At 48.8% G+C, this 27739-nt stretch overlaps 1 protein-coding gene and 1 long non-coding RNA gene across 2 annotated transcripts in view; both read right to left on the reverse strand.

Moving 5' to 3' along the window:
* Positions 1–9671: 9671 nt before the first annotated feature.
* On the reverse strand, positions 9672–18633 carry ELFN2 (extracellular leucine rich repeat and fibronectin type III domain containing 2). Its single transcript, XM_074902444.1, has one exon. It carries the CDS (start codon positions 18272–18274, stop codon positions 15848–15850), a length of 2427 nt encoding a protein of 808 aa, XP_074758545.1. The 5' UTR covers positions 18275–18633; the 3' UTR covers positions 9672–15847.
* A 94-nt stretch (positions 18634–18727) lies between these two features.
* LOC141958522 (uncharacterized) overlaps positions 18728–27739 on the reverse strand; it is a 51178-nt gene continuing 42166 nt past the window's right edge. The window contains exon 3 of the long non-coding RNA XR_012633286.1: positions 18728–18913. This is a non-coding gene — a long non-coding RNA (uncharacterized LOC141958522). The remainder of the gene's footprint in view (positions 18914–27739) is intronic.

The raw sequence follows: 27739 nt of genomic DNA on the forward strand, positions 1-27739 counted from the left end.
ACCCTGCCATACCAACATTGTCTCAACTTGGCAGGCATCAGAAATGCATGGATTCCTCACAGCAGCATCACCTCTCTTAGAGGTGCATGTTTCTAAGAAGAAAGCAGAATTTCAGTTCCATCCTTCCCAGTTGGCATGAACCTTCCCATGACTTCGTATAGACTTAGACTTTCCCCACAGTGACATATTCCTCCAGCCCTCAGGCATTTCTCCCAGTCACCATGAGTGTTCAAAGATTATTTAGAGTGACTTTGAAATTACATCAGCCAGCTTCCTTAACATTACTGGATGCATCCCATCAGGGCCCATGGACTTATATATGTCCAATTTGCTTAAGTATTCTCTGAATCTATTACACCAAGGTTAAGTTGCTCCACATTTTCCACTGGTCTCTGGGGCCTGGCATTTCTGACGGCTAGTTGTGCTAGTAAAGACTGAGATGAAGAAGGCATTCAATACCTCAGTCTTTTCCATGTCCTGTCTCACCAGGGCAGACAGGCCCATTTAGCGATGGGCCTACATTTTCCCAAGTCTTCCTTTTGCCACTTATATACTTCTGTATTTTTGTGAGTGTTAAGGTTCTGGACAGTCATGGGGAACTCACCTGGGGGCTTACTCAGAGACACTCAGCACTGCATCCCACAGGCAAGTAGTGCAGAGCGTACCTACCATCTGGTCAAGAGAAGATGTGAAGCTGACTTCAAAGAAGGTCATTAGAACTTTTAGCATAGACCTACATCTCCTAGGATCAATCCCACAGGGAGTCTTCTGTCTCAAGACCTATCTTGGTTCAGAAGAGGCTTTAGGTCATGAAGCCATATGTTTTCACCAATAAAATCCTGATTTCTTCTATCCTACCACTCTCCACACACACTCCTGTATCAGCAGTCACTGACATCAGCATTCTTGTCATGAGGCAAATTTTGCTGCTAGGAGGATTCCACTGCCCTGATATCATGGCTCTCCCACTCTTACACCATCTGATGTGCCTGGCCTTGGTCACAACACCTGCCAAGGTGCTGACCAGGGTAATTGTGAAGACTCTGGTGACCAAGGCAAGCATGTCTCCAGGATTGTCCTGACTTATATGGTTTTATTTGATGAGAAGTTCCAGCTAAACATAGTTCTTTCTCTTGTTCATTTGTCTGATTGCTGCTGTATACATTTAAGCTTTTTTTTTACCTGAGCATCCCACTTGCCCTTTCAGTCCATGCCAAATAGTTACAAGGCCTGAATTTTATGCAAGTACTTGCTGTGTGTCAGGAGAACCATCAAGAGCAGCTGCAGAAATGTTTTTCTGAAACCGAGACTCACTGCTGCAATGTTGGAAAACTTCAGATGCAGCTGCTTCCCCATCAGGTCTGTCAGATGATCTTAGCATCAAGCTAAGAGTTATCTGGCATATCAGACCACTGCAACAGTCTTGTTGGGTAGACCTTGGCACGAGGCTGACAGAGGTTGAATAAGTGTGCAAAAATGCAGAATTGATGTACTGGATCAACATGAAGGTCCATTCTGTCTCTGATGATGTCCAGGGCATAAGCCTTCCCTGTTTTCTTTTCCCTGATACTCACCATCAGCAGTTTAAAGACTTCCAGAGATTTGGTTTAAACACTTTGACAGGGAGTTTCACAAGTTATTTCTGTACTATGATATGATGTTTCCTTGGATTTTCTCTTAAACCTGATGCCTGATCATTTCAAGGATACTCAATGTTCTCACATTGCAAGGAACAGTCAATATTTTTGCCCTGCTTGCCTTCTTCAGACCATTTGTGATTTTAGGATTCTCAGTGGAGGAGTAGATGCAGACAGCTTTGATTCATGCTGATATGGCAATTTTTCTGCTGCTGTTCCACAAAATATTTTCTTAATTTGGAGAAAAGGTCATGTCCCCCGAGCAGATAAATCTACCCCATCTGTAGTCACCTGATGATGATCATACAGAGACCAGAAAACATGTGCCTTCTTCCATTGGGCCTTTTTCTTGCCTGAGATGCCAGCAACAAGGAGCCATGAGGGCTGCCCCATCCAGAGGATTAGAAATCCTGAGGTCGTGGGTTTCTGCAGGGCATTTTTCTGACAAGAGACTCCTGGATGTGTGCTGTCTAAGGAATCTGATGCAGATACAAGGAATCTGATGCAGATACAAGGAATCTCTTCTGTTCAGATTGTTCCAGGTGGTGTCAGCAGAAGCTGGGAGAAGGATCTGACCCATAAGGGGGATCCTTTCCTGCCCACCAACTCCATTTATAACAGCAGGTAGGGAGCATATGCTCCCCATTAAACACCAGAGGAACCCTACTGCAGCTACAGAGCGTGATCATGGTAGGATCTGGCTTCAAAACATCATAAGTTGGCAGCACAGCCATATCCTGGTAAAGGAGAGAGATCTGATGCCCTGCAGAGCAAGACCACACACTCACAAGGTCTCTGCTAGAAGGCACGCTCCATTGCTTCCACTCTGCCATTGTACCTTCTCCAATCTGGCTGTATGCAGCCTCACTGCATCAAGGTCCAACACTGCCCCACCACCATTACATGAAGTGCTGTCTCCAGCACTGACAAAGCAGATGCCTGCCTCTCCACCCTCTGTTCAGCTTGATGAATCCCAACAGAGGCATGCAGTGAATTAGTCTAACACTCAGTTGTAGATCAGCTGGTTCAGCTAGATCCTGAGATATTTTTCTTTTAATTGAACATCTTGTGTCTCTCACTGCTGCAGTTGGAGACCTTGATTTTCACCTGAGATCTCCCTATTTACTAGGAATCTTTGGTGTCTGGCTTCAGGGCTCCTGCAAGTGAAGCAACAAAAAGTCCCAATTACCCTATCCATGAAGAAATTGCTAAAAATACCAGAATCACGTGGGATTAAGACTGTGCTTGCTGTACACAGAGATATGGTTTGTTTAATAGATTACTGCAACACAAAGGTCTGAGGCATTCATTGAGATTTTCTTTCTCTGCCCACAAAAGCTGCTCTCTGACTGAGCTACGATATTACATATTGAGTCAAATTCTTCTTTGCCCTGTTTAGAATCTATAGTGGTGCTGGGTCTATCTCCTGCTTGTAAGAACAATATGTTTCTGATGGTATGGTACCAGGTTAAAATGGGCCTACCCCTGCCCTTCCTACCCCATAATCAAAGCCATTTCTGGAAGACTCACAATGGGGGTAATTTGGGCAGAGGCATCACCTCAGAAATAACTGTTTGTGGACTGAAGTTCCCTTTTCCTTTCCTCATTTTGAAGGGCTGCACCCTTAATTTATTCCAGACTCTGGTTAGTATAAGAGCAAGGTTCAGTGTCTGGTAGGTTTTGTATTTTTTCCCTAAAATTAAATTTCTTTCCTGACTCAGCCTAGAAGAACAAAGCTGTAGGACTGCGGAGTAGCTGTGTGTGTGTGTGTAAAACAGACATCCTAAGTTTGTTTCACACACTGACTGTATCTCAGCTGCATCACAGATTCCATCTTCTGTCAACTCCAGTGACAGGTTGACCCCACTGCAGCACATTCTGGCTGAGAATATTAGCAGGACTTTCAGTGACACACTGATGCTGAAACACTCAACACCCAATGGTGAATACTTGCTGAGACAAGTTTTGCCTTTCTTCATGCCTTTCTGAGCAATGAGCTGGCACTGTTTTCGTCTAGCTTGTTGGGTTTTTTCCACCCCATATGGTCAATATTTAATTTTTGGTGAACAAAGATATTTTTCACATTTTGTTGCCCTGTGGGAAACCACTTGCTTGAAGGTTTGGATAATTCAAGTTGTGACGAATTATATTAGATATTGTATGAAAGAGGAAAATACGTGGACAAGGGAAGAGACAGAAGGGGTTGAATAGAGGGAAAGAAATGGAGATACGGAAAAAGGACAACAGGTAGAAGGTGGTGAGTGAAAGCATCAAAAAAGTAAGGGAGAGGAGAGATGGAGTAAGTTGTGATTCCCTAAGGAACAGAGAGATGAGGGGCAGTGAAGGAAGGTGGAGAATGGAGAAAACAGGGAATAAGAGACATGTGAAAAGAGTGGTGGGTGGAAATTGTGAGGAAAATACAAGTATGCAGGAAAGAAGCAGAGGTGAGAGGAGAACCTGTGTTCAGTTCCATCAGTGCTTCAGATGACTGGCTGCTTTTCACAGGTAAGCAGCCATGCAGAAGAGGCACAGAGGTCTGGCTGCTGTCACATATTGCCTCCCTCCATCTGCCACACCAATTAGACCTGGGACTTAGCGATGAGGTGAGAAAGTGAGAGAGACAAATCTCTTCCATTCCCAAGAACACTTCATGAAGTCTATCTGGGATATAAGGAATGTGACTTTCCAAGAGACCCAGAGAAGTCCATTCCTCCCCCAGAGACAGAAGGGAGTTCTTCAGTTTCTTCAGACCCAGGTGGTCTATAACAGTGTAGATTCATAGATGTAGTGATCATGAAGTTTCTACTCTTCTGTGGAAAGGCCCCATAATATGCTAGAATGATCACTCCAAGGCCTTGTAGCAACAAGACAAGTTTCTTATTTCTCTGAGAGGGTACAAGGGTGTAGAATGTCTCTGCTGGCAAAGGCAACCTCTTCAGAGCATCCCTACATAGCAACAATTGCAAGTAGGAAGGACAGCTGTCATCTAAACCTCCCTCACAGGCTGGCTAACCTGCCTCAGGCAGTTTTACCTTCAAGCACACTAGCTGCGCAGAAGAGCTGGAGAAGTCAGTGCCCCCTTCCCCTTTAAGCATCTGGGTAGGGGTGAGGGAGCAGTGTCTCTACATCATCCCCAGAGTAAAACAACCCAGCACTAGCAGTAGAGACAGGTGCAGACACAGCAGCTCTGGGACAATGGGGACAGCAAAACCTGAAGAATCATCTCTCCCCCTCCCACACTCCACCACTAGACTGGTGCTCTCTCCCACTGTACACTCAGTCACAGGCAGGCTGACCTTCTTAGAGAAGCAGCGGCACATGATGCCTTCATACAGAAGCAGGCTATGCAGGTCAGAGCAGAGTTGTCATCTGGCAGCTGTGGGTGGCTGAGTGCTTTTCAGAGATCACTCAAGCCTTGGTTTCTATGCATGTTGCCCTGGCAAATTTTACCTTCCAGCTCAATTTCCTGTAGCAGTAGAAGGCAGGCATGAGGACCAGTGAGGGACCTACCACCCAGTTACTCCTCCAACATCATGCCACAGCTCCATAGGAGTTTAAAAACCTTCCACCTTCACCACATCAGTCATTGAACCTCAGAACAGCTCAGGCTGATCCGCCTCCTCAGGTCATCTTTTCACCTGCTGGGTTTTAGAGAGCCACTGCTTTTGCTGCAGCAAAAGCCGAACTACCATCAGCTGGTGCTGAGAACTGGCTCTCCTCCCTCAGCTGCATTTTCTTCACCATCATGTCCCCCCACTGCCCCAACTGCAGTCTGTGTCCAGCCTTGCTTCTCACTCTGAGCTCTTTGCTCCACTCCACAACCTCCAAAGTCACAACCTCCAAAGTCACTAAGGTGCTGGAACATCCTTTTCCTAGCCACCACAACCACCATCAATGCCACTGACACATCCTTACTCATCTCTTCTCCCCTAAACGCACTATTCCCTACAATGGCTCTGAAAGGAGTGCACTGTCCTCATGGAGTATGGTAACATAGCCCTGGAAAGCCTCTAATTAACCTTAATTATCTAATTCACGGCTTCATCCTGGCAGCTCCTGCCACAAAGTGCTCAACAAACAGTGTCAAAAATACCAATTATCTCCCTGGCTGCCACTTGAGAAGCAGACAGAAAGAGAAACGGATGTCACAGGCAGGGACCCCATAGATGATTGTGACACAAGACAGAGACAGAAAATGTACAGCAGAGAAACAGAGGCAACAGCCCTCTCCTCACCTTAAAGGAAGGGATGAGAAGCTGGGATATCATGTGTTTTCTGGCTCAATGCCCAATATCAGCAAAGCCCAGAATGAAGCCCCTTTTCCTCCAGATGAGCAGATATCATGACACTAAGCAGCCACTTTTCTTCGACTGAAGGCACTCATTCACAACAGGTACAGCCACTTCAGCCTTTATAGATTTAACCTGCTAGACCTAGAACTTTCTTGCCCTGATGAATCCACCCTACGACACAGCTTTGCTCGGCTTAGCCATTTTTGTCAGCTGCAGCTCAGGACCTTGGTTCAACACCACATGGACCTCTTTTCGCTATTAGGAATCCCCAGTCATCCCCACCCTTAAACTCACCCCTGGATAAACTCTAGACGCATAATAAGGGACAGAGCAGAGTAGAAGGAAATCTCCAGGCCTACGTGAGCAGATAACAGCAGGCAGCTGGGGCAGGCTTGTGCCTATTTGCTCACAAGTCCATGGGGAAGCCTGACTCTTCCTCATGCTCCCTGCCTGTCTGTGCTTCTCCCTCCTTCAGCCACTTCACACCAGAGGTCCTCAGCTCTCCCCGCTCTTTCTTCAAGCTCCATCTTGTTATTCAGGTCCCGTTTGTCCCTCAATGCTCATGGCAGAGCCTCCACTGTCTTTGAAGGTGGAGTAAGACAAGCGGGACAAGGCACTGGGCTGGAAAATTGGGTGCAGAAGTTGCAATGAATTCTTAACGATGCCCTTTCCGGTGACATATACAGAGAGATGGAGCTGAATGCTTTTCTTTTTTAAAGTGTTTCTCATTTAAAAAGTGATGAGGCTTTTGATCCATTTTCCACAGCAGCATTAGCTGGGCCCCTGCTCACTTCTGCCTTGGTTAGCAGGAGTCAACAATACAGCTTCTTGGACTCACTTTCAATGCCATTCCTTCCTCCTTCAAGGATACATGCTATCAGACCCTGAGTAATCTGGCAATCCCATTGCAAGAGGTATCATATAACCATGTTGTGAGAGACAGACCCTGTCCCAGGGAGCCTGATGAGGGAAGGGAAGTCACAGATCCCTGTTGGATACTTGGGAAGACAAGTAATGGAGCAGTTCTGCACCCTGCCATAGTCCCACCAAGCCTGTGGCAGAACCTTGAGTTTGGCTGTATAGTGCAGCACGAGTGATACTAATCCATTCACCATCTTAACTATGCATGTGTACATGTTCCTTGTGTATTTGAGTCCTCCTTCCATCTCTCTTATCCTTTCACTCCCAAATCCTTCACACTCAGGCTGTTTGGGTTTGCCTTCACTTTGTCTTTCCTCCAAGGATGAGAAGGGAGATGTACAGGTTGTTCAGTGACATCCTCTGCTCCCCTGCTAAGGATGGGCATGGCCTGTGCACTTACAGTCCAAAATCCCCCTGGGCTCTGTGTAGATCTCTGTCTGTCCTCCAGCCCTGCATGGCACACACCTTTGTGTTTTAATTGACAGTGCATTCAAGACCTGGGGAAGGATGTTGTCCTGACCATTCCCTAGCCTGCACTGCTCTCCTCCCCTTGACAGACAGCCCTTGGGAAAAATGTCAGTAGTGCGACCGTCACACCCTCATCCATTCACTCACTGACCTTCACAGCTGTTGGTTACTGGTTCCATTAATTCCAACATTATCTGGAGGGAAGAGATTCCTCACTCTGCTCTCTTAGGCTTAGCCTAACCCTGAGGATTCACGCTTGTTCAGGGTCCCAAGGCACAGAAGCTGCAGAGAGTGGTGGTATCCCCTAGTCTGACTTGGCTATTGTAAAAGCCACCAGGATTTAAATAGGAAATCAAGGCTCAGAAAGGATATTACCTAGAAACAGGATTCATCATCCAGGCTGCAATTCCACTAGAGTTGTTCTTCCAGTCCTGACAGTCAGTCCAGAAGAGGGCAATGTTGCCCCCTTGCCTGTCTGTTTCACAACACATGTACACACAAGATGTTCTCAACTGTCCCTTATGATTTCCAGCAAAAGGTTATGTGGCTAAGTCAGTTCTTCCTGTGCTGCAGCAAATGATGGCTTGAATAAGTTACTGAACTTCATGGAGGTGAAAAAGAACCACATCAGCATGAACCAACTACAAGACAAGACAAAATGGTCTTCCTGAGTCTGCAGCCAGCCTAAAACATGAGGCTATGCAAAGCTGCACTGTTCTTCTCCATGATGGGTTTTCTCAGCAGGCTGGCTCACGCCAGCCACCCAGGTGACTCTCTCCATCAGTGTCCACTGCAGCCACTCCACTGTTCACAGCGCAGCACTGGGTCTTTCTCCCACTCCATGAAGCAGTCTTCATGGTCGACCAAGCAGGTTCTGGAGGCAGAGGTCAGTGTGGTTTGCTGCAGGGACTGCGTCAGTTGGACACAGTTATATTCAGAGGCACTTGAGGGAACAATGCAGACTCCCAGACGTAGCTCACACCTCATCCCTTCCCCGCACACACACTAGCTCACACAACCCTGTGCAGAGCAGAGGTCTTTGGAATCAGCCAAAGGCTGCTTCAATACAAGTACTGCTTAACTCTTTCATCACATTCCATTTTGGCCCAGAGGGCTGAATACAGTGTCCCCACTCCCCACCCAGCCTAACAGTCCTGTCTTCAGGACATTTGTGATTACTTCAGCCCAGACAGTCTTCCCTTCCCAAAACTTCCTGCTCCCTCTAGACAGCATTTGCAAATACATCTTGTCCTTTCTCATCCCTGTGGCAGAGCAACCAGGTGAAATGCAGGGAGGGACTGTGAAGACAAAATCGAATTTAGCAACAAAACAAACAGCATGGGAGCACTCTACTGATTAGATTAGGCCTCTTTATAATTTATGCATTAATTCCTCCCAAGGGTTGAGATTCTCTGTCTCAGAAGGCCCATATCCCTGCACTGCAGAGATGCAGATGTCAGGAACACCACCTCAACCCAAAGATCCAGCTATACAGCAAGCACATGAAGCTCTGATTAACATCAGCAGAGCTCCTCTTTGTTATGCACCATTGTCCATCACCCAGAGATGCACAGACCAGCAACATTCCTTCCCACACTCAATCATTCTTCCTAAGTCCAACGAAGAACATGCCAGACTGTGAAGCATTTGCCTGTAGTAGCATCTGCCCCCAAGGCTGCTCTAAAATCAATTCAAGTGTTAGTAAGAGTCATCAGCTACCACAGCATATATATCCAGGAGTTGAAAGTCACTGTTGTGTCCATACTCACAACCCCCTAGGATTGTTTATTCCTGCCCCTCCCTACATTCTGAGCAGAGGCCATGAGCTCAGCACACCCAAGAAGGAAGCTCAGAAGCCATTGTTAGACCCATCTGATCAGAGCTGGATGTGCAAGGGCAAAAGAAAAACCCTCTGAGCCAAGTAGCAGTACCACTCTTGCGACCAACAAGAAAAAACACGAGGTGGAGAAGAGACAAGACATGCAAGGGAATGGCTGTTATGTCACCATACACAAATGGCCCTAATTATATGTGTAAATGCACCAGTAGCCACAGATTTGCTGGCAATATTGCTGTCTTTGAATATTGATGCTTAGGAAGAGCTGAGATCAGGATATATCTGCTGGTGGATTAGGCTACAGATTTCTCAGTCATTACCCATGGCCAAATCACCTGGCTTGTACTCCTTTCCTTCAGAGAGCTCTGGAGCTTGGGCAGAAGATGCATCTCACCGCCAACTAAGAATTTGTTGTGTAGGGGATGGGTGAGGAAGTGCTGCCCTACACCCAGGCAGTCCTGTATGCATGCCCAGAATGGGGCATGAACTGGGTGCTCATCAGTGCAGGAGTGGACTGGTATCATGACAGAACTGACAACTCAATAAAAATGAGGATGTGTCCAAACAAGGCAATATCCAAGGGCAGAGAAACTGTGTTTGGGGGGAGCAGATGATCACTGGGTGATTGGCAAAATCCACAATCTTTCTCCCAGACTCTACCCCAGCTTTCTCAGTTCCCTCCCCTCCCACCTCCTCTACAATACAAGGCTGGGACAAATGGACTCAGAAGCAGCTTTTCATATTTTTTATCTGTTGTTTTTTGGGGGTTTTTTTGTTCTTTTTTTTTTTTAAATAAGAAATTTATTGCAAATATAGAAATTGATTTTCTCCATACAGGAATCTCCGAGTTGAGGAAAAATGATTTCGTGCCATTCAATTTTAAAACAGGAAAAGAAAAGAAAGAAGAAAAAAAAAGAGAGAAAGAAAAGAAAAAGAAATAAAAATCTAAAAGAAAAAAAAAACTCCAACTCAAATTTGTCCATACACAACCAGGGGGGTCACAGGGTTGTTATGGAAGGAGGAACACCAAAGAGGCCACAAGGAGCCAGTCCCAGCAGCTGCCTCCCAGGCCCTTCCTTACATTCAAGGGCTGATACCCCCAGCTCCGGCTCCGTGCCCAGCAGCTGCCTGCCCCTTCCCACCCCCTCGCCCCAGGTGCTGTGCTTGTGGATGGACCAGCTGAACCAGCCCTGGAGTATCTGACCTGACCCAGACGGCCTCTTCCTCTTCCTCCTGGAGAAGGTGGAGAGCAGGCAGTGGGGTCAGGCCACCCAAGAGCAAGGCCTCACAGTGGTGGTGGTAGTTATGGGGGAGGCAAAGGCCAAGCCAAACGCGCAAGGATGGGGCAGACAGAGTGGGGACCATAAGGGGAGAAGGGTGATTTATGTCCTGGCAGGTCAAGGAGGAGAGGAGGTGCTCACCCAGAGGGAGAAGGAGAAGCTGGGCAGAGATTGCCCTCTCTCCACCCAGGGACAGGGGAATGGGTTGGGGCAGCCCTGCAGAGGGTTGCCCTGGTGGAACTGCGTGTGGAGAGGTATAGAGACATCTCCCCACATTGTGTGGCAGGAGAAGTCGAGGGGAGGCAGACCAAAAACGCTCCTCACAGTACAAGGCCAAAGCGGCTAGAGGGACAGGGTGCAGGATGCTTGCGTGTAGGGCAGAGGCAACAGATGCTCCCTTCTGCCCTTTCTCTGGGGAAAGACCCAAAACCAACTGCCTCACCCAGGGTGGGCAGGGGGCAGCTGAAGTGAGGCAGGCTCCACCAGGCCTACAAGAGACTCCTATAGCCCAGTGGAGAGTGGCACTCAGTGTCGATCCCACACCAAGCCACCCTGAAGATGATCCCTCCTGCTCAGATGGTGGGACAGCAGCAGGCTGGCTCCAGCGAGAGGACGCAGCTCCATGAGGGTCTTGTGTGCAGCTTGTGCTGAAGGAGATGGAAGGGATGTTCTCCAGGCTTCCAGAGGCTGTGTGTCCTTCCAGATGCAGCTGAGCTTTCCAGTCATCAACAAACATGGCAAATGTGCTTTCAGGGCCCTGGGTCCAGCTCCTGTCCATGTAGCAGCTGGCCCCCCCTGTAGTGCTGAGCTCTGCGCTACAGAGAGGGGCCACAGCTCATCATGAACTCTGCCCAGCTTTTTCCTTCAGGCACTGCTGACTTATTCCCCACCTCCTCTCAGAGACCCTTCACCTCTGCATTCAACCCTTTCTCTTCCTGGTCCCTTTCTTCTTTTACCATCCCATTCTTTCCAGTGCAGCCATCTCTTTCCAACCTGTCCCTCTTCTCCACCCTCTCCATCTCTTTCTACCCCTGTCCCCTCCCTGCCTCCCCATTCCTTGATCACACCACACCTTCCTCATCCCTGCTGTGTGTGCCCCTCCTCTCTTCCTCAGCTCCTTTTCCCCTTCCCTCCTGCATCTCCACCTCCTTCCCCCAGTCATGCCTGGCAGAGCCTCCTCCAGGAAAGCAGGCTGATTAGCATTGCAAACACAGAGGCCTCCTCAGCCCAACATAAATCTTCATTTGTCAGTCATGAATATTTCACACCTGCCTCAGGAGGGATTTATTCAGCATGGAAGAGTGGGGAGAGAGAAATGTGGCACCGAAGCATAAGCTAGGGCAGCACCAGCAAGGAGTGGGGAAGAGCTCTGCCCCACAGGAGCAGCATGCCTAGGGTCTCACCTTCACTATTCTGTGTGCAGGAACCCAGCCCAGGCTCCCCACTGAGCCTGTTCCTGGGGGAAGAGGAAAGGCCAGCACCCAACCTCATAGCTCACCCTCCGCACTTTCCAGTGAGGTGACTAAACCCCTGTTTTCCCTGACAAGAGTCACCAACACATAAATAAAGTGTGAAAGGGGCTGGTCTTGGTTCTGCCCCATGGATCCATTTTGCACTAGGAGAAGGCAGGGGTGAAGGACTCTTGCAAAGCCAAGCCAAGCCCAACAGGGTTTAGAAACTTCAGGCAGTCTCTTCGTGCTTTTTCCTGGCACAGAGGCCTTAAAGGTTTCATCATGCCCTGTCCTCTGCCAGGACAACCCACAGGAGAGGAGGGGTAGGACAGACCTAATGCAGAGCTCGCTGCAATCAATGAGGAAGGTAGTGGGAGGTCTTCTAAGTGATAGCTCCACATCAAGCTTTCACCGTATCAGAGGTTTCCCTGCAGCTGAAGCACTCCTTATTCCCCAAGAAAAGCCTTGCTTGTAACTTTGGGGAAAAAGCAACTGAGGCATAGGGATGGTAGTGAGCGTTTCTCTTATGAGATCTGTCTTGAGGGGCCTCACTCCTGTTTCTAAATAATTAAGAGATATGATGACTCCTAGAAAGAGCAGGCCTTTGGTATGTAACACATCCCCTTTCACGCACATGACCCTGAAAAGCAGCTGAGAGACCATATTTGGGGCAAGGGGAGGGGCACTGGAAAGAAGGAAGAATGTTTTTTATGAGGCCGATTAGGCTGTGTTCTCTCTGGGGTGTGTTCCCTCCCAAACTGGTGGGAATCTCTCAGAAAATCACATCAGGAATGAATGAAAGGAGCAGGGAAAACAGGGACAAGGATGGGAAAGACTTTGAGGGAGAAGGTTAAATTCCAACAAACTGGCACATACACAACAGGTGTTTGCTCAGAAAAATACAGTAAAATTGTCATGCAAATAGAACATTAAATCTGCTTTCCTCCAACAGGGCTGGCATGATTTTGCGAGCCCTCGCCCCTGGGAAGGGAGCAGAACAAGGAAGAAGGGAGGAGGAAGGAAGGTGAGATACTTTGTTCCCCTTCCTTGCCCTCTTCCTCCCACAGAACAGTCCATCTTGTGCAAACTTCACCCACTGGTTTAGAGTGGGGGGCTACAGTTGGGAGAGAAATGGCTTGTGCCTCCTACCCAGCCTTATCCCCACCACAGGCAAAAGAAGGGCCTCATGATAGCTGTATCCCTGACCTTTCTTTTCTGCCTCATTGGGGTGATGGGGGAAGGGAGCATAAACCATTGCAGGTTAATGCTCCCCCCAGAAGTATAGACTGAATGGAACTGATTACAAGACCATACATCAGAGAAGCACAGGGAGGGAAGAGGTGGAGAGAGGAACAGGGCTCCCTCCCCCTGTGCCTGTGTCCCCCTTTTCCTGTCCAGTTCTGTGCCCCAGTCATTAGTCTTTCCTGCTTGGATTGTTGCCATGATGGAAGACCGCTGGGTCTGCTCCACATGGTAGCTGGAGAGATCTTTGCTGTGCCTAAGCATCTCTCACAGCATTTACCTGTCTTGATTTGCTGCATTGTCCCAACATGGAGGGATGACTGGCAGCAGTGATGTGACTCTCCTTCATCCTCCTGCACATACATACACACACACACACTCTCCTTTCTCTGGGTTGGACTGGCTCTTACAGTGTAGAGAGTCCCATGAATACCTCTGGATTCAAGGCAAAATGATGATTTGACTATGGGGAATCAGGCTGACAGTGAAGGAGGCTGAGGCAATGGAATCAGGACCTGGCTTAGGATTGTTACCATCAGCATCCCTATAAGGAAGGAACCCTACAGATCTGCACAGGTTTAGACCTTGGAGATCCCCCCTCTGGTTTTCACACACCAGGCTCTGCCTACTGCTGCTCCTCACTTACAAAAGATGAAGTCATGTCACCTGTGGCATAGAAACCATCTCTCACAGCTGGCAGTGCTACTATCTGCCAGATAACGGGCATATTCTCTGCAGGTAGCATGTAAATCCCTCCGAGAGAAGCTCCTACACCCTTATCCTTCTCCCAGGGCCCCCAAAAACACTGGGGCTTCTGAAGAGCACCTCAGAAAGCAAAAAACTACTTAGGAAAGGCCAACACAATACAGGCCTTCAGCCTCTTCCAGATAGAGGTGAAGATTGTCAAGAATTGGGGTGTACAGCTCATGGAGAAGAGGCCCACTGTGTTGCAAAAACATGCACTCAGCAGGCAGCACCCCTGCCTGACAAGAAAACTTTGGGGTAGACAGTGCCAAGATTGTGCTTTGTTGGGCTGCTTAGAAATGAAACTAAATGAAATGGAGAGGGTGGTAGCCTCATTTCCAGCTCTGTGGCAGATCTATCCAAGGGACAGAGGTTGGGACCTAGCAAGTGAAACTGGGTTTTTGAAAAGGCATTAAAGGATCCCTAAGAAAAGTTTGTCACAGCTAACTGTGAGAAGGTGGAGGATTTAGGAGGTGCTATGTTGCTCTGACTCTCATGAGGGTGTCTAAGTATTCAAAGGAACAGTGCCATCCAAAGGCTGCACTCACGAAGGGAAGCTTCTTCTGCGGCCATCCCTCTTGGGCTATTCCCAGGCCTCATTCTCACATCTCTTTTGTTTCCTCTGCTTCTACCTTCACCCTAGGCTGTCTCCTATCCATGTCAGAGTGTCCATGGCCTATTCAAGAGGAAGCCACTTCATAGCTTTTCTGTCAACCCAGTGAGGTGAGCGACTGAAATCCTATTATTCACATCCACCTGCAAATGAGGTTGGGTGATACTCTTCTCATGCACACCCACCCACCACACATCCCATGGTGCAAGTCAGTTGGGAAGAGCTGCAGAAGCTTCTTGAAGAACTTGTTCTGCTGAGCTCCTCTCCAAGTCCCTTCCTCATAGTAAGGGAGATATGAACAGAGAGTATCAAACCTACTGCACAAGGGCAGACTGAGCATAGGTGTGTATGGTGGGGAGGACATCTGACATGTGACACTCATGGAGAGATGGGAACCCTTTATACCTCTGAGAGACTAGAAATTCCCGCCTTTTACTCCATGGCTCCTTGAGGACCTGGCTTGCCATGCCAAAGAGCACATTCATACCCCACCGCCAACTGGCAGAAATCTGGCTCTGAGCAGGCCTGGAGAATGCCCATCACTTCAGAATTGCTGGTGTTCACCAGCAACATGTCAGGAGAAAGAAAGGAGGAACAGCAGCGAGGGCACAGAGCCTGCTGTATGGCAGGTCCTCCTATCTCCCTCGTTGCTTCAGACCTTCTCTCCTTCTTCTGAGGAGGATGGAGCTTCGTGAAGTATCTAGACAGAAAGTGCAAGTCTAGAGAGCCTTAACAGAAAGGTAGGAAAGGGCAAAGGAAAAGAAGTGAGAGAACTTCTTCCAACAAATCCCACCTATGTTAGAAGGGAATGGGAGAGAGAAAAAAGCTTCCACTGTCAAAGGAAATGAGGCAAAAATCAGTGATGTAAGATTTGAAAAAGCAGGTGTATCAAGTGGCAGAGATGCTTTCTAAATCAATGTCCTCCCCTCCCACCCAAAAGGAAAACCAGCCCTCAACCGGAACAAAAGAGCCATAGTTCACAGCTGAGTTTCATGCCCAGTTGAGTGTCCACCCCTGCCCTTTCCCTGCCACCACTGCCACCCCATTCTGGGCCATTCCCACCCACCCACACTCCAGTGTTGTTACCAGAGTGTCAGAGCAGAATGCTCCTCCCAACCATCTGCAGGCAGAACAATGGTCCCCATACACAGTAGAGACAATTTGGGGGGGGGGGGTGGGGGGGATGTCTGTGTGTGTAAGAGTTTTCTGTTGTTGTAAACTTTAAGAAACAATTTTGTCAGTTTTGTATTTGTCAGGAGTATTTTGTTGGTGGTTTATTTTTCACAGTCAAGTGGCATTTTTTTCTGGTTGTTGGGGAGATGTCTTGTTTTGTATTGTTTCCTTGGAAAGAGTGAGGAAGAGTCACAGCTTCTGCTGAGCAGAGACTCCTTTCCAGTAATCCAGGATGTCATGCAGATCCTCGTCCTTGGCAAACTGAACTTTCTTCCGCAGGGCATGCCCAGCCGCCATGTAAACCTCCTCCCTGTGGTGCTTCTTGTAAGGCCGGAATCGCTCCCAGATCTTGTGGGTGCTCTCTGATGAGTACTCAGGGCTGGAGGAGTAGCCTGAGAAGTAGTGTCTGGGGGAGAGCTGGGAGTATGTGGAGTCTCGCTTGGACCGGGATAGTGGCTTGAGAAATGACACCCGCTGGCTCAAGGTATCAGCACTTTCCTCATAGTACAGGGCTGGGAAGGAGTGACGGTGCTCACTGCAATGGTAAGAAGGCTTGACCTCCAAGTGGTGGATGGTGCCCGGGGACACCAAGGGAAGACGATCCAAAGGGCTGTTGAGTGGGCTGCCCTTCTCAATGTATTTGGAGTCAGATTTGCTGAGTGGAGGGTGGTCAGGCACATCCAAGCTGAAGACCTTGGCGCTCTTGATGGAGCCACTAGAGGAGACACTGCAGGTCTTTCTGGCCACAGCAGCATCAGCACTGAGCTGGCGTTGCAAAGGGTGGTGGGAGCTTTCCTTGTAGGGTGGTGAAAGAAAGCTGGGCCGCTCTAGCCCACCCGAGGAACTGGCTGGGATGGACTGGCACTCAAAGGCCATGTCTGAATCAACACCAGTCCCACCACCCAGGAAGGAGGCTGTGTCCAGCTTGAGAGCATCAATGCAGTTGTTGATGATCTGGTTGACCTTGTCTACTTCCTTGGCTATAGTAGAGATCTCAGCAGCTGAGCCTTGTCCATTGTCAAGCTCTCTCAGGTCCTCATCCCGCTGGGTTCGCTCCAGCCCATCCCCACCACCAGTCCGCACCTCAATGTAATTGCCTTTAGTGGTGACTTTAGGAGTCTCCATCCCAGCCTCTATTGACTTTGATGGAGGCAACTTCTCCCCAATCATGGAAGGGATGGAGGACATCCGTGAGACGGGGATGACTGGTGGCTCACCCAGCTTCTGTGAAGGATGGACCATGGTACTGGTATCAATATCTGATCCATAACGCATTTCCAGAATCGTCTTTTTGACATTGAGGGACTTCTGTTTCTCCTCCTGCATCCTCCGCTTCCGCAGGCAGTAGTACACCACACCCAGGACAATGACCATCCCAAAGAGGCAACCCAGGGTGGTCATGATATAGTGGGTGGTGGTGGAAGTACTAGAAATAGGGTCCTCCCTGCCTTTGCTCCGGGTTGCAAAGGTCAGACAAGTGTGGTTGTAGCGCCTGTTGTTGCGGATGGAGGCCACGCAGAAAGTATAATCAGTGTGGGCCTTCAACTTGTTCACTGTGACATACTCCTTCTTGCTCTTTAGTGTTGCTATGTCAGAAACATAGCTGTTATTGTATTGGACCAGGACATACATCTTACTGTAGGGCATGGGGATGGTTACCATCAGGATGGCTGAGGTGATGGTGACATCATGGAGCTTGATGCTGGGACTGAAGGAGGAGTCAGTGGTGGAGGAGGCTGGAGGCTTAACTGAGAGGAAGTCCCCAGGGCTGATGGCTGAGCCCTCATCCAGGTCTCGCTGGGAGTCAGGGGTATAAGGAGTGGGGTTGACCCTGGAGAGGGAGGGGATGGTGCCACCTCTGCACATGGACTGGAAGATGGTGATGGCATTGCGGTTGTGGTGAGGCCGAGGTACCAGGAGTGGGTACCCAGCGAACTCCCGTGGAGTCTCACACTGAAGCCGGTCATAGTTCTTGGTGACATTGTTGAAGAGTGCCAGCCAGTTAAGAAAGCTGTAAAGACTACAGTCACAGTTGAAGGGGTTGCCAGCCAGCTCACACACCATCAGATTGCTCAAGCTGGTGAAAGTGTTTCCCTCCAGGCGGCTGAGACGGTTAGATGACAGGTCGATGCTAATCAAGCTGGGGCACTCAGAGAAGGCAGTAGGGGTGACCAGCTCAATTAGGTTGTGCTGCACAAAGAGGAACTGGAGACGGGCCATGCCCCGCAACATGCCCTCTGTCAGGTTGGTGAGTTTGTTGTAGCCCAGCTGTAAGACCTGGAGGTTTGACTGGCCCATGAATGCTCCATCCTCGATATAGGAGATCTCATTCTTGGTCAGGTTCAAATCAGTCAGGTTGCCGAAGCGGTTGAGGGAGGAGTACAGCACCACTTTGAGCTTATTCTCGTTCAGACGCAAGTCATGCACCGTGCTGTTGATATGCTGGGGGATGGTCTCATACGGGGGCTGGTTCTGGCTGCAGATGGCCAGCCACACATAACCTTTGTCCCCCTCAATCAGCCAGCAGTCACCTCGCACAGTGCCAGGGGAGAACAAGCAGAGCAGGGCAGCTGCCCACAACCCCAGGCACATCATGGTCTGCAGTGGTGCCCTCATCAGGATGCAAAAAAAACCCAACAAAAAACAACCCCAAATCTCAGGACCACAGTAAAAAGAAACTAAGGGACAGAGGGAAGAGAAAGGGGCAGTAACTGGGGTTTAGCAATGGAAGGGCATGAGCACCCCAGTCCTATTGGGTGTTGTCACCATTATTTCTTCTTGCCCTCTGGGTCAAGACAGGAGCATGGAGCAGGGGGAACACGTGCAATCTGCTTCCAGCACAGCCAAAAGCCAGGACCATGGATGATTGGTCTGGAAGAGAACTACCTTGTGCTTCTTTTCTAAACAAAAATTCAGACTGAGGATAACAAATCTTCTTTGATGCTCATGAGTGACTCACCGTCCTTTTCCACTTTTCTCCCTCCCCCCCACCCACCCCCCACCCACACTGAACCCACCCCAAAACAAGTCCTCCCCCCTCTAGTCTTCCCCCGCCCCTCCACGGTGTGATTTGGAAGAACAAGGCAGGGCTGCCTCCTCTGTCGCTCACGCTCCCTCGGTTCCTCCTCCTTCTTTTCCTTCTCTCCCTGGTTTCCTCTGAGAAGCTTCAGAGCTTCAGATCAAACATGTCGAAAACAAAAATACAGAGAGGGAAAGAGCAAGTGTGCACGAGAGAGATCCATCTGTCACTGGAATCTGGAAAAGAAAGCACACAGGAGACAAGAAGACACATCAGTTGGAGGGGCCTTTGAGACAAGAGTATAGACAGCAAGGTTTCATGAGAAGCCGGAGATGGAGAAGAGACAGCATTACAGAGGGTGCAAGCAAGAGAGAAGTGGTATTGCCTGCCATGCTGATAAGCCTTTGAGAAGGAAACCATTACAATGTATAATCTCGTATCCGGGGTATGCAGAAGGGTACCCAGGCTCCCTTAAGTAACATGATCACAGCCAGGGACCTGGGGGAAGGCAGCAGTGTGAGAGAAAAGCGAAGGGGAGGGAGGGCAGGAAACACAAGGCTGTTATTGTGGACGGCTCAAAACTCCCAGTCTAAACAAAGGCAAGCCCCAAGCATGGCCAAAGCCACAGATTTTCACCTGCTTGAAAATAATGTACACAGAATGCATGAAGCAGGTAAAATACAGACAAGACTCCCACCCTGAAAAAGACCAACATTTTGTTTCTTTCCTTCCTTCCTTGATGCAAGAGGGATAAATAATTGAAGCAACATGTAACCACTTGTGCTCTAAAAATTGTTCCTGCCTTTTGGTACAGGGACAAGTCTGTTGAGGTGATCCAACCTGGCTTGAGCATACTGGGGAGGGCAGGGTGTAGGCAGCATGTCAAATAGAAGACTCCAGTCTCTCACCCAGCAAGGCCAGAAGTCCTGTGCTGCAGCACATCACCCACTTACCTCCCACCAAAGAGAGGCACACAGCTTCTACCTTGCTACTTTGTCACCTCTCCCTGGGGGCTATGAACACTGCCCCTTTGTGGGAAAGGACACCTTGCAGGAATAAGCAGCAAAGTAACATCTGTTTCAATATATTTCCGGGCTCTGAGCAAGCTCCTGGTTCTGACTGGGAAGGGCAGCCTGGAGCACCCTTCCCTCTGGCTACAGCTCCAACCCTTCTTTCACCGCAGTGAGACAGGAGACTGACGGGGCTGTCCTCAAGCAGTGCAGAGGAAATAATTTCATACAGCAGACGAAACATGTAGGCACTCTTTAAAGAAAAAAAAAAAAAAAAGGAGAGGAGACAGAAAACAATAAAAAAACAGAGAAAAAGATTCTTAGTTAATGAAAAATAAAGATCCTCTCTTGGCCCTTTTATTCTGGGGGGAGGCTGCTCACTAAAGATATTGCTGAAGCTTTTGCTGCAGAAGCTGAACCAATTTCTAGCACAGAGACACAAAGGGCAGATATAAAATGAAGGAAGATAAATGAAGGAGGACTGAACCCTTGAGGAACAAGGCTTACGTCTGTGGAGAAATCTGAGCTGATTTGGGTCTGTGGAATTACCAGGCCAGCTGGATTAAAGGATCAGAGATAGTGTCACAGAGAAACACTTAAATATTCAATAATCCAAAAAGTAAAGCCAAGATAGAGAAGGGAAGGGGGAGAAGAATTATACCAATGGAAAAGAGAGAGGAAGCCTCTGTTCCCCACAGCTCATCATCTGAGGCCGCCAAACTCATGTCATTTATGGTTGTCATACTGTGGCCTCCAGCTGCTGTCTCAGCTTTGCTTCAGCCATCACTGAAGCAGAAGGCAGAGGTTTTCACAGTCTGTTGCTTTGTTTCTCGGCCTTATAATCCAATGAGAAGTAATTTCCTGACACTGTCTCTCCAGATGCCTCAGATAGGAGGCACATCTGGCTCTCCACATGTTGGGACCCACAGGCCTCTTATATTCTTCAGCACCAGTCCCCTGCCTTGTCCCACCTTCTCCAGAAGTGACCCCATACAGAGATACAGTCAATCCCCCACATCATCTCTGTCTGTCCCTCTACCTTCCTCTCTAATTCTCCTTCACTTTGCCCAGTCTCTTCCACTGAACAAAAGAGTGACAGATACTGTCGTGCTTTCTGCACATTGGTGCCCAAAGTATGGCCACCCCAGGAGAGTCCAGGGGCAGACCCTGAGCAAGAAGTGAAAAGTTAAGCCTGGATTTTAGCCAGCATCCTTCTCTCAGTGTTATACTTTGGTCTGCCTGTCTTACCTCATGAAATACCCTGCACAATACCCAACCACATAAAAGAACATCCCAGCCCACTTGCTTTGACCCCTTCTGGTAGGGCAGGCTGCTCCAAATGCTGTGCTGAAGTCATCACTGCCTGCTGTAGCTTGTTCATGGTTCACGGGGAGAAACTCTGAGGCCAGGACCATGTTCCTCTGCAGCAGTCCCAGCAATCACTGAGAGCCACCTTATCCCACTCAGGGAGCTACACTCAGACAGCACAGAGAACGTTTGGAAGGAGAGATGTTCTAACAGCCTGGCAAGGAAAGAGGTGGCTGGGTTAGAGGGTGGATGGAAATGAAGGTGGTGTTTATTCTTGCTATGTGTCAAAAACAAGGGGACCATGCAGAGAAGACCTTTTTCCTGTATACCTCCCACCTGGCTGTGCAAACTTGCCTCAGCCACAGGCCAAAGGAAGGGCCAAGCCACTCCTCAAGTCAAATTCATTGATCCCCTTGGGCCCTCAAGGTGACTATATACAAGAAATACACAGACCCTGCCCTTCTTCCCCCAACAGCTCCTGTCTTCCCACTATTGCCCTGGTTTTAAGGGCCCTGAGGCCAGCTTAGTCTGTGGCCTCCTTCACCCCTGCTGATGGCCCAGACACCATTTCAGTGCCATCAGTCCCTGATGCAGCAATGCCATAGGAGTGCCGGTCTCCAACTCCACCACAGTTGTGACCATACCTTTAGGGAGCAGTTGCTCCCTGACACTGGCAATTCACAAGCAAGGGGATGCCAGGGATGGAGGTCAGCACCATGACCTCCCTCAAATGTCTAGAGCCAAATGGACAAAAATCAGATAGTGTTGGATTCCAAAACCATAAAGAAGCAACACTCTGTCCTTTCTGCTGGCCTGGAAGGTGCTGACAGTGGAGTTTGCTGTTTCCCTCCCCTGCTTCTCAGGTGTCAAAGCAAGAAGACACAGGAATGGAGGGAGGGAAGGGAGAGCAAGGGCAAGCAACTCCAGCCCAGAGCCAAGGAAGGGGGATGAACGAGTTGTGAAGCGCCTAGTCTGAATGGAGGCTGTGGCTACAGGCAAAGGCAAAAGGTGGGAGATGTGATGTGTTTTATAGGGCAGGTGCAAGATCACCACCCCCATGCGCTGGGCCTACCTGGCTGAAGGATTCCAGTGCTCTTCAGTGTAACCCAAGATGGCTCTTACAATGTTTCCTTGGCTCCTAGCCATCCTCACATATGTGAGAGCTTCAAGGAACAGTAGTGGCATTGTGCCCATGAATGGGCACTGTACCCTCCTTGGCTGGCACAAAGTCAAACCACTAGCTATGAGCTCCCAAAGATTTCCCTCTGGTTTACTCCCTGCTAATGGATGCCTCAATGTTATTGGCATTTCTTCGAACCAGAGTGTTTGCAGAAGAGCAGAAGACCACAGGGATGGTTCCCCTATTCAGAGGAGAGAGCAGGGAGGATGAAATGGAGGGAGGAGAGTCCCAAATCTGAGTCAGGAGCTGGATGTCCTGATAGTCACAGACAACCCATTTGGCTCAGGGATCAAGGTGGCACAGGGGGTGATGCAGGAGTACAGTCACTACTTAGATGGCCAGGTATGAGGGCAGGTTAAAATACAAACACTGAAAGTGTGGACAGGCATGATATGAGGGACAGAGACAAGCTGGAGGCTGAGGGGGTGGAAGGACCACAGCTGAGAGAGGATACAGGGTCTAAGGGCCATGGTGTAAAAAGGCAACCAGAAAAGCCACATACAGCAGCAATTTGGGCCTAAACTGACCTTGTCAATATTGCCCTCCTGGGGCCCAGTGCACTGGAAAAACCAGCACTTAATTCTACCATTGCTTAAACGGTGCTAAGAGCCTCACATTACAAATGAATGTATTAAAAACCTGCCAAAGACTCTTGGTGCCTCTGGGGACACCCTGAAACCAGGCCAAAGCTCCTGCTTTCTTACGCTTTGTGCTGTAACTGGGTATCAGCCCTCTTCCAAGCTCAGTGTGCTGCCTGCTCAGGAATGGCAGAGGGCTGAAATACAGGCTGTAGGACTGCCCCAAGGCCATGCTGCTCTGCAGTCCTGCCCTTTGGTTGGGTCAGGGCACAGAAAGAGTTCAGGTGTTAACTTGAAATTACCATCTGCCATACACGTGCACCCAGGCTCAAGCAAATGCACAGATATTGACTCCAAACCTTTGCTAGGCCTAACAGTTTAAAGAGTAACCATGAAGAAAATCAACACAATGCTGTATATTAAATGCCTACTCCCATCATGCGTCCCCCACAACAATTAGATGCTTAATTTGTTAGGCAGCAAGAAAGAGAGGATAGAAAAGCTCATGGGAGAAAAATGAAGCAGCTCAGAATCATGAAAGAAAAGAGAGCTTTAGAAGCGTAAATCTTATTTTAGAGTGATAAATACTGGCAGAAAGGTCTTTCATAAGCCAGTGATCCCCTGGCAGGCCAGAGAGCCACCTTTGTTTTCCAAAGTGAAATGTTTACCTTTTATATTAATATAATTATTGAAGATTAAGGGGGATTTGCATCAAGCCAGCTCTGCCCAGACAGCCCGCGGCAGCAGCCCACAGGAGTGTGTGCATGGGAGTAGGCTTAGGGAACAGCCTTCTCCAGGTAGAAGACAATGTCAAGAGATTACAGGTTCCATAAAAAATATTAGCAGCAATAAAGCCACCTTTATCGCTCTCCCTCCAGGGAAGAGGGGGGCCTGGGAAACATCATTCCCCTTGGTGTCATACCATGAGCCCAGACATGAGACAGTGGAAAGGTTTAGAAATAATTCCTGTTGGCAATGGGGAGGGAGCGTGGGCTCTGTGTGACTGTCTGTAGAGACCTGCCATGGGGAGTGCAACAGCAAGACTGGCTCTGCCTGTGCCTGTGCATGGGCTTGCGTGTGTGAGTCACTGTAGAGAAAGGGGTGGCAGTGTCAGCTCCAGGGATGTGAGGAGGAGGGGGAGTATATGCAGAGGAGTTGCTCTTGGTGATGGGGTGGATGTGCAGGCCAGGTGTGTATATGGGTTAATCACTCTGTGAAGCAGAGAACGAGATGACTCCTGTCGGGGGAGGAAACACCATGGGGAACCAGGCGAAGCACTGGTATTGAGTGTATGTGTGTGCGCATGTGTGTTTGCATGAAGCAGCCACTATGGAGAAAAGGGTGGGAGTGTTGGCTCTGTGTGAGGCGCTGTAGGGAGCGCAGGCTGCATGTGGGTATGCGTGGATCACGGGAGACGACCGTGGTTGTGCAAGTGTATGTATGGGAGAAGGGCTGTAGGAAAAGGGGTGGGAGCACTCCTTCTGTATGTGTCCTCCAACGTGAATCACTGTAGGGAGGAAGGTGTGAGGGTTGCCTCTGTGCATGTGCACATGACAGGGAGTTGCTGTAGGAGACAGGGAATGACCTCTGCTCTCTGCAAGCTGTCAGGGTGAAAGGAAAGGAACAGCAGCTCTGCATGAATGTGCATGTGAGCTGCTGCAAGTAACAGGCCAGGAGTGAGGGCTTTGGGTGCACTGGAGGGAGCTGCTGTAGGGATCAAGGTGAGAGCACTGGCTCTGTGTGTGGGACACTGCTGCAGGGGAGGGCATCATGTCTGACATGAGGCCAGGAGAAATTCTTGGGTTGTATGTGATGTCACTGCAAAGACTCCCATCACCTCAGGGTCCCCCTGATGCCTCTGCTGTCCTGTGCTGACCTTGCTGCCCTATTTCCTACAACAGCATCTCCTGGCTTTCACCAGGATGTCTGCGAATGGCAGGTCCACAAACTATTTGAGATGCCCTCACTCAAACCAAGCATACCTCCAATATTTCTGGATGCTAAATACACCCCCAGAAACGCAGTGGTGCCAGTTTGGGGTGCCCCTAAATGTGCTACCCTGCAGATAGGGCAGGGAAGGGGCATGGAAGGGGTTAGTCCTTGCATTACAGCTCACTACTGTCTCCTGCTGGAAGGACTCGGAGCTTAAAGAATCACATAGGTCCTGGGCTTGCTGAGGGTAGAAATCACTTCACAAGGTGCACTGGTGGCCAGTCATCCTGTGGAGGATACCTCCAGGTCTGCAAACATCTGCAGGGCACAAGCATTGGCATTCCAGCATACTTCAACATGCTCTCACCTTCCAGCCAACCTTCCCCTGGGCAGCCATCTGAGAGAGGTTCCTTTGCCAGCAGTGAGACCTCTCCAAGTCAGACAAGCAACCACCCTGGTACAACTCCAGTATGAAAACTCCAGAGGTCAAAACACCATTCCAGTGAGAAGAAGGGGCTGCCCTTGCATGGCCTTCCCATCCACGGTGTCTCTGACAGTCATGTGTCGTTACCACACATCATTAGTCTGCAAGATGGCAAAAGACAAGGCAGCCCCTGTGCTCACATTTCCCACAAGAGTCAACCAAAATCAGAAACTGTTACAGATAGTGATTCAAATACTGCAGATGAAGTCCTGATCTGGTGGGGAGCAGAAGCAGAGAAAAGGTGAAGGGGGCTATGGTTAAGCTCTTTCACGTGACCCAAAAGTGAAAAACTCTGGAAGCACATGTTAATGGGGACACTTCAGCCCCTCAATGCATGTCCGGATTCAGCAAGAGGAGTAGCCCCACGCTGGACAGAACATTATGTTTCCACATGGCTGCTTCCACCTTCCCTCCATCCTCCACCTGCAGGCAATGGTACAGCTCAGCCCTGCTGGAGAGGGACCCTCCTCCCGGCCAGCTCGCCCACCTATATTTCAAGCTAACATCTGACATGCATTTTGACACAGCCGTGCCTCCCCTCTCTTTTCCCCACTACCTTGCCTTGTTTAGAGCCTGTTTTTTTTCTTCCATTGCCAAAACACAATGACTGTTATAATTAACAGATTATCTCAGTGCGACAGCTGCAGTCCTTTGAAAATTAGGTTGAATAACAGGATCCTGCTGTATGGTAATTTCTTTTCATCTCTCACATATTTTCTCTCTTATTTCTACCTCATTTCTTTTTCCTTCCTTCCTTCCTTCCTTCCTTCCTTCCTTCCTTCCTTCCTTCCTTCCTTCCTTCCTTCCTTCCTTCTTCTTTCTTTCATTTCTTTTTCTTTCTTTCTTTCTTTCTTTCTTTCTTTCTTTCTTTCTTTCTTTCTTTCTTTCTTTTCTTTCTTTCTTTTCTTTCTTTCTTTCTTTCTCTTTTCTCTCTCCCCCTCCTACCTTTCACCAGCTCCCTGAATCCATGAGCAATATATCTTTGAAATGAGACAGACTGCAGGGCTCTCTACCTTCATCAGATATTTTCATTCCCCTTCTTTTTACCACACCTCAGAGAAATACAGAGTTTGCAAGTAGGATCATAACCACATCAGGAAAATATGTGCCTACCAGAGACCATGGTCAGGGGCCCTCTCTGAAGCCCCACTGGCTCAGAAATGCAGCCCAGGGAATTGCATGGGAAGGGAGAGAAACCAGGATGCAGTAGCTTGAACCACTGCCTGCAACTTTCCCACGGGGAGCTGAGTGCAATGGTGTGGCTGAGTGGTTTGTACTGAGCTAGCCAGGGTGCTCTACACACCCACCTACCCGTCCACCTTCTTGCTGACTCAGTATCTGCCCTGACTCACCACTTGCTCACTGAATGGGGACTGGCAGTACTTATACGGCATCCTTCCCTCTCACTAAGGCAATAGCTCTGCCACTTACCACCCCCTCTACCCATTATCCACCTACATCTGTCTCTCTACCAACTCAATCAACGCAAGCAGCCAAAAAGCAGCTTGCTGGAAATTCAGGGTTTCAAAACCAAAATAAGAACTGGTGCTGCTCCCAGCTGGACCCAAACTAAAGGCTCTGGAAATCTTCTCCTCCACGACTGGAGACACCCTGGCCCCTGGCTGCAAACTGGATTGATCCACTCACTGAAGTGGTTGGACTCCTCAGCCACTGCTTGGTCAGACGTGCTAGTACACCGTCAGGCTGGATGATGACCATCCATAGGTGTGGGATGGGTCTGTTGGGATGGTGCCCCGGATTTGAAAACTGAAAGGTTTCAAGTTCAACATGTTCTGGACTCAAGAAATCTGCAACTTTGTCATTGCCTGTACCAGGAGCATTAGTTAATTATTCTCAATGCCTGGCTTGAGTTTATGCAAAATGCCTTGATCCTGCACTGCTCATTTCAGTCGTGTCTGTAATCTATACATCATCTGTTAACAATAAAGCACTGTTTTTCCCTCTTGAAAAACAAGGCAGTATTCCTCCACACCACTCATCCATTGCAGCCTAAGCCACTCTGCAGCAGCTAGCTCCAGCTGATTCCTGGGCCTCCTCCTGCCTCCTCAGCACAGCCATTTCCTCTCCTCCCATGGAGTTCCACCTCATTTATTTTCTTAATCCTGACTCAGTAGAACAGAAACACTTTGTCACCATTATTCTGCCAAAAGCCAAGTAGAGTCTTTTAACAAACATTCATCTATTCCATTGTATTTCAGCAGTCTCCAGTAATGCTCCTCCTCATTGTCCATGATCTCTCTCTTTCATCCTTCGCTACCCTCACCCTGCATTCTCCCTCTGCTTTCACTCCAGGCCCTGTGTTGGCTTGCGGCACTTACAGCACATCTCTTCATTCATTCACTGTCACTTATCTAAATGCTACCTTCAGTTATTAAGTCTCTTTTTTTCTAGTAGCATCCCTCCTCAAGTGCTTTGTACAGTCCTACTTACGTATCCAATAATAGTATTTTCCCAATGAGTGAGTCATATACCCCTTTGCTGACATTAGAATTCTCCTTGTTCTTTGAAACACATTTATTCATTTCCCCTCTCTACAATTATATATGTCT

Source organism: Athene noctua, chromosome 3 (genome assembly GCF_965140245.1).
Source record: "Athene noctua chromosome 3, bAthNoc1.hap1.1, whole genome shotgun sequence".
Taxonomy (NCBI): Eukaryota; Metazoa; Chordata; class Aves; order Strigiformes; family Strigidae; genus Athene; species Athene noctua.

What these genes read in the sequence shown, in the direction of transcription:
- ELFN2 (XM_074902444.1), bottom strand. Translation starts at nt 18,274, where the DNA reads ATGAGGGCACCACTGCAGACCATGATGTGCCTGGGGTTGTGGGCAGCT.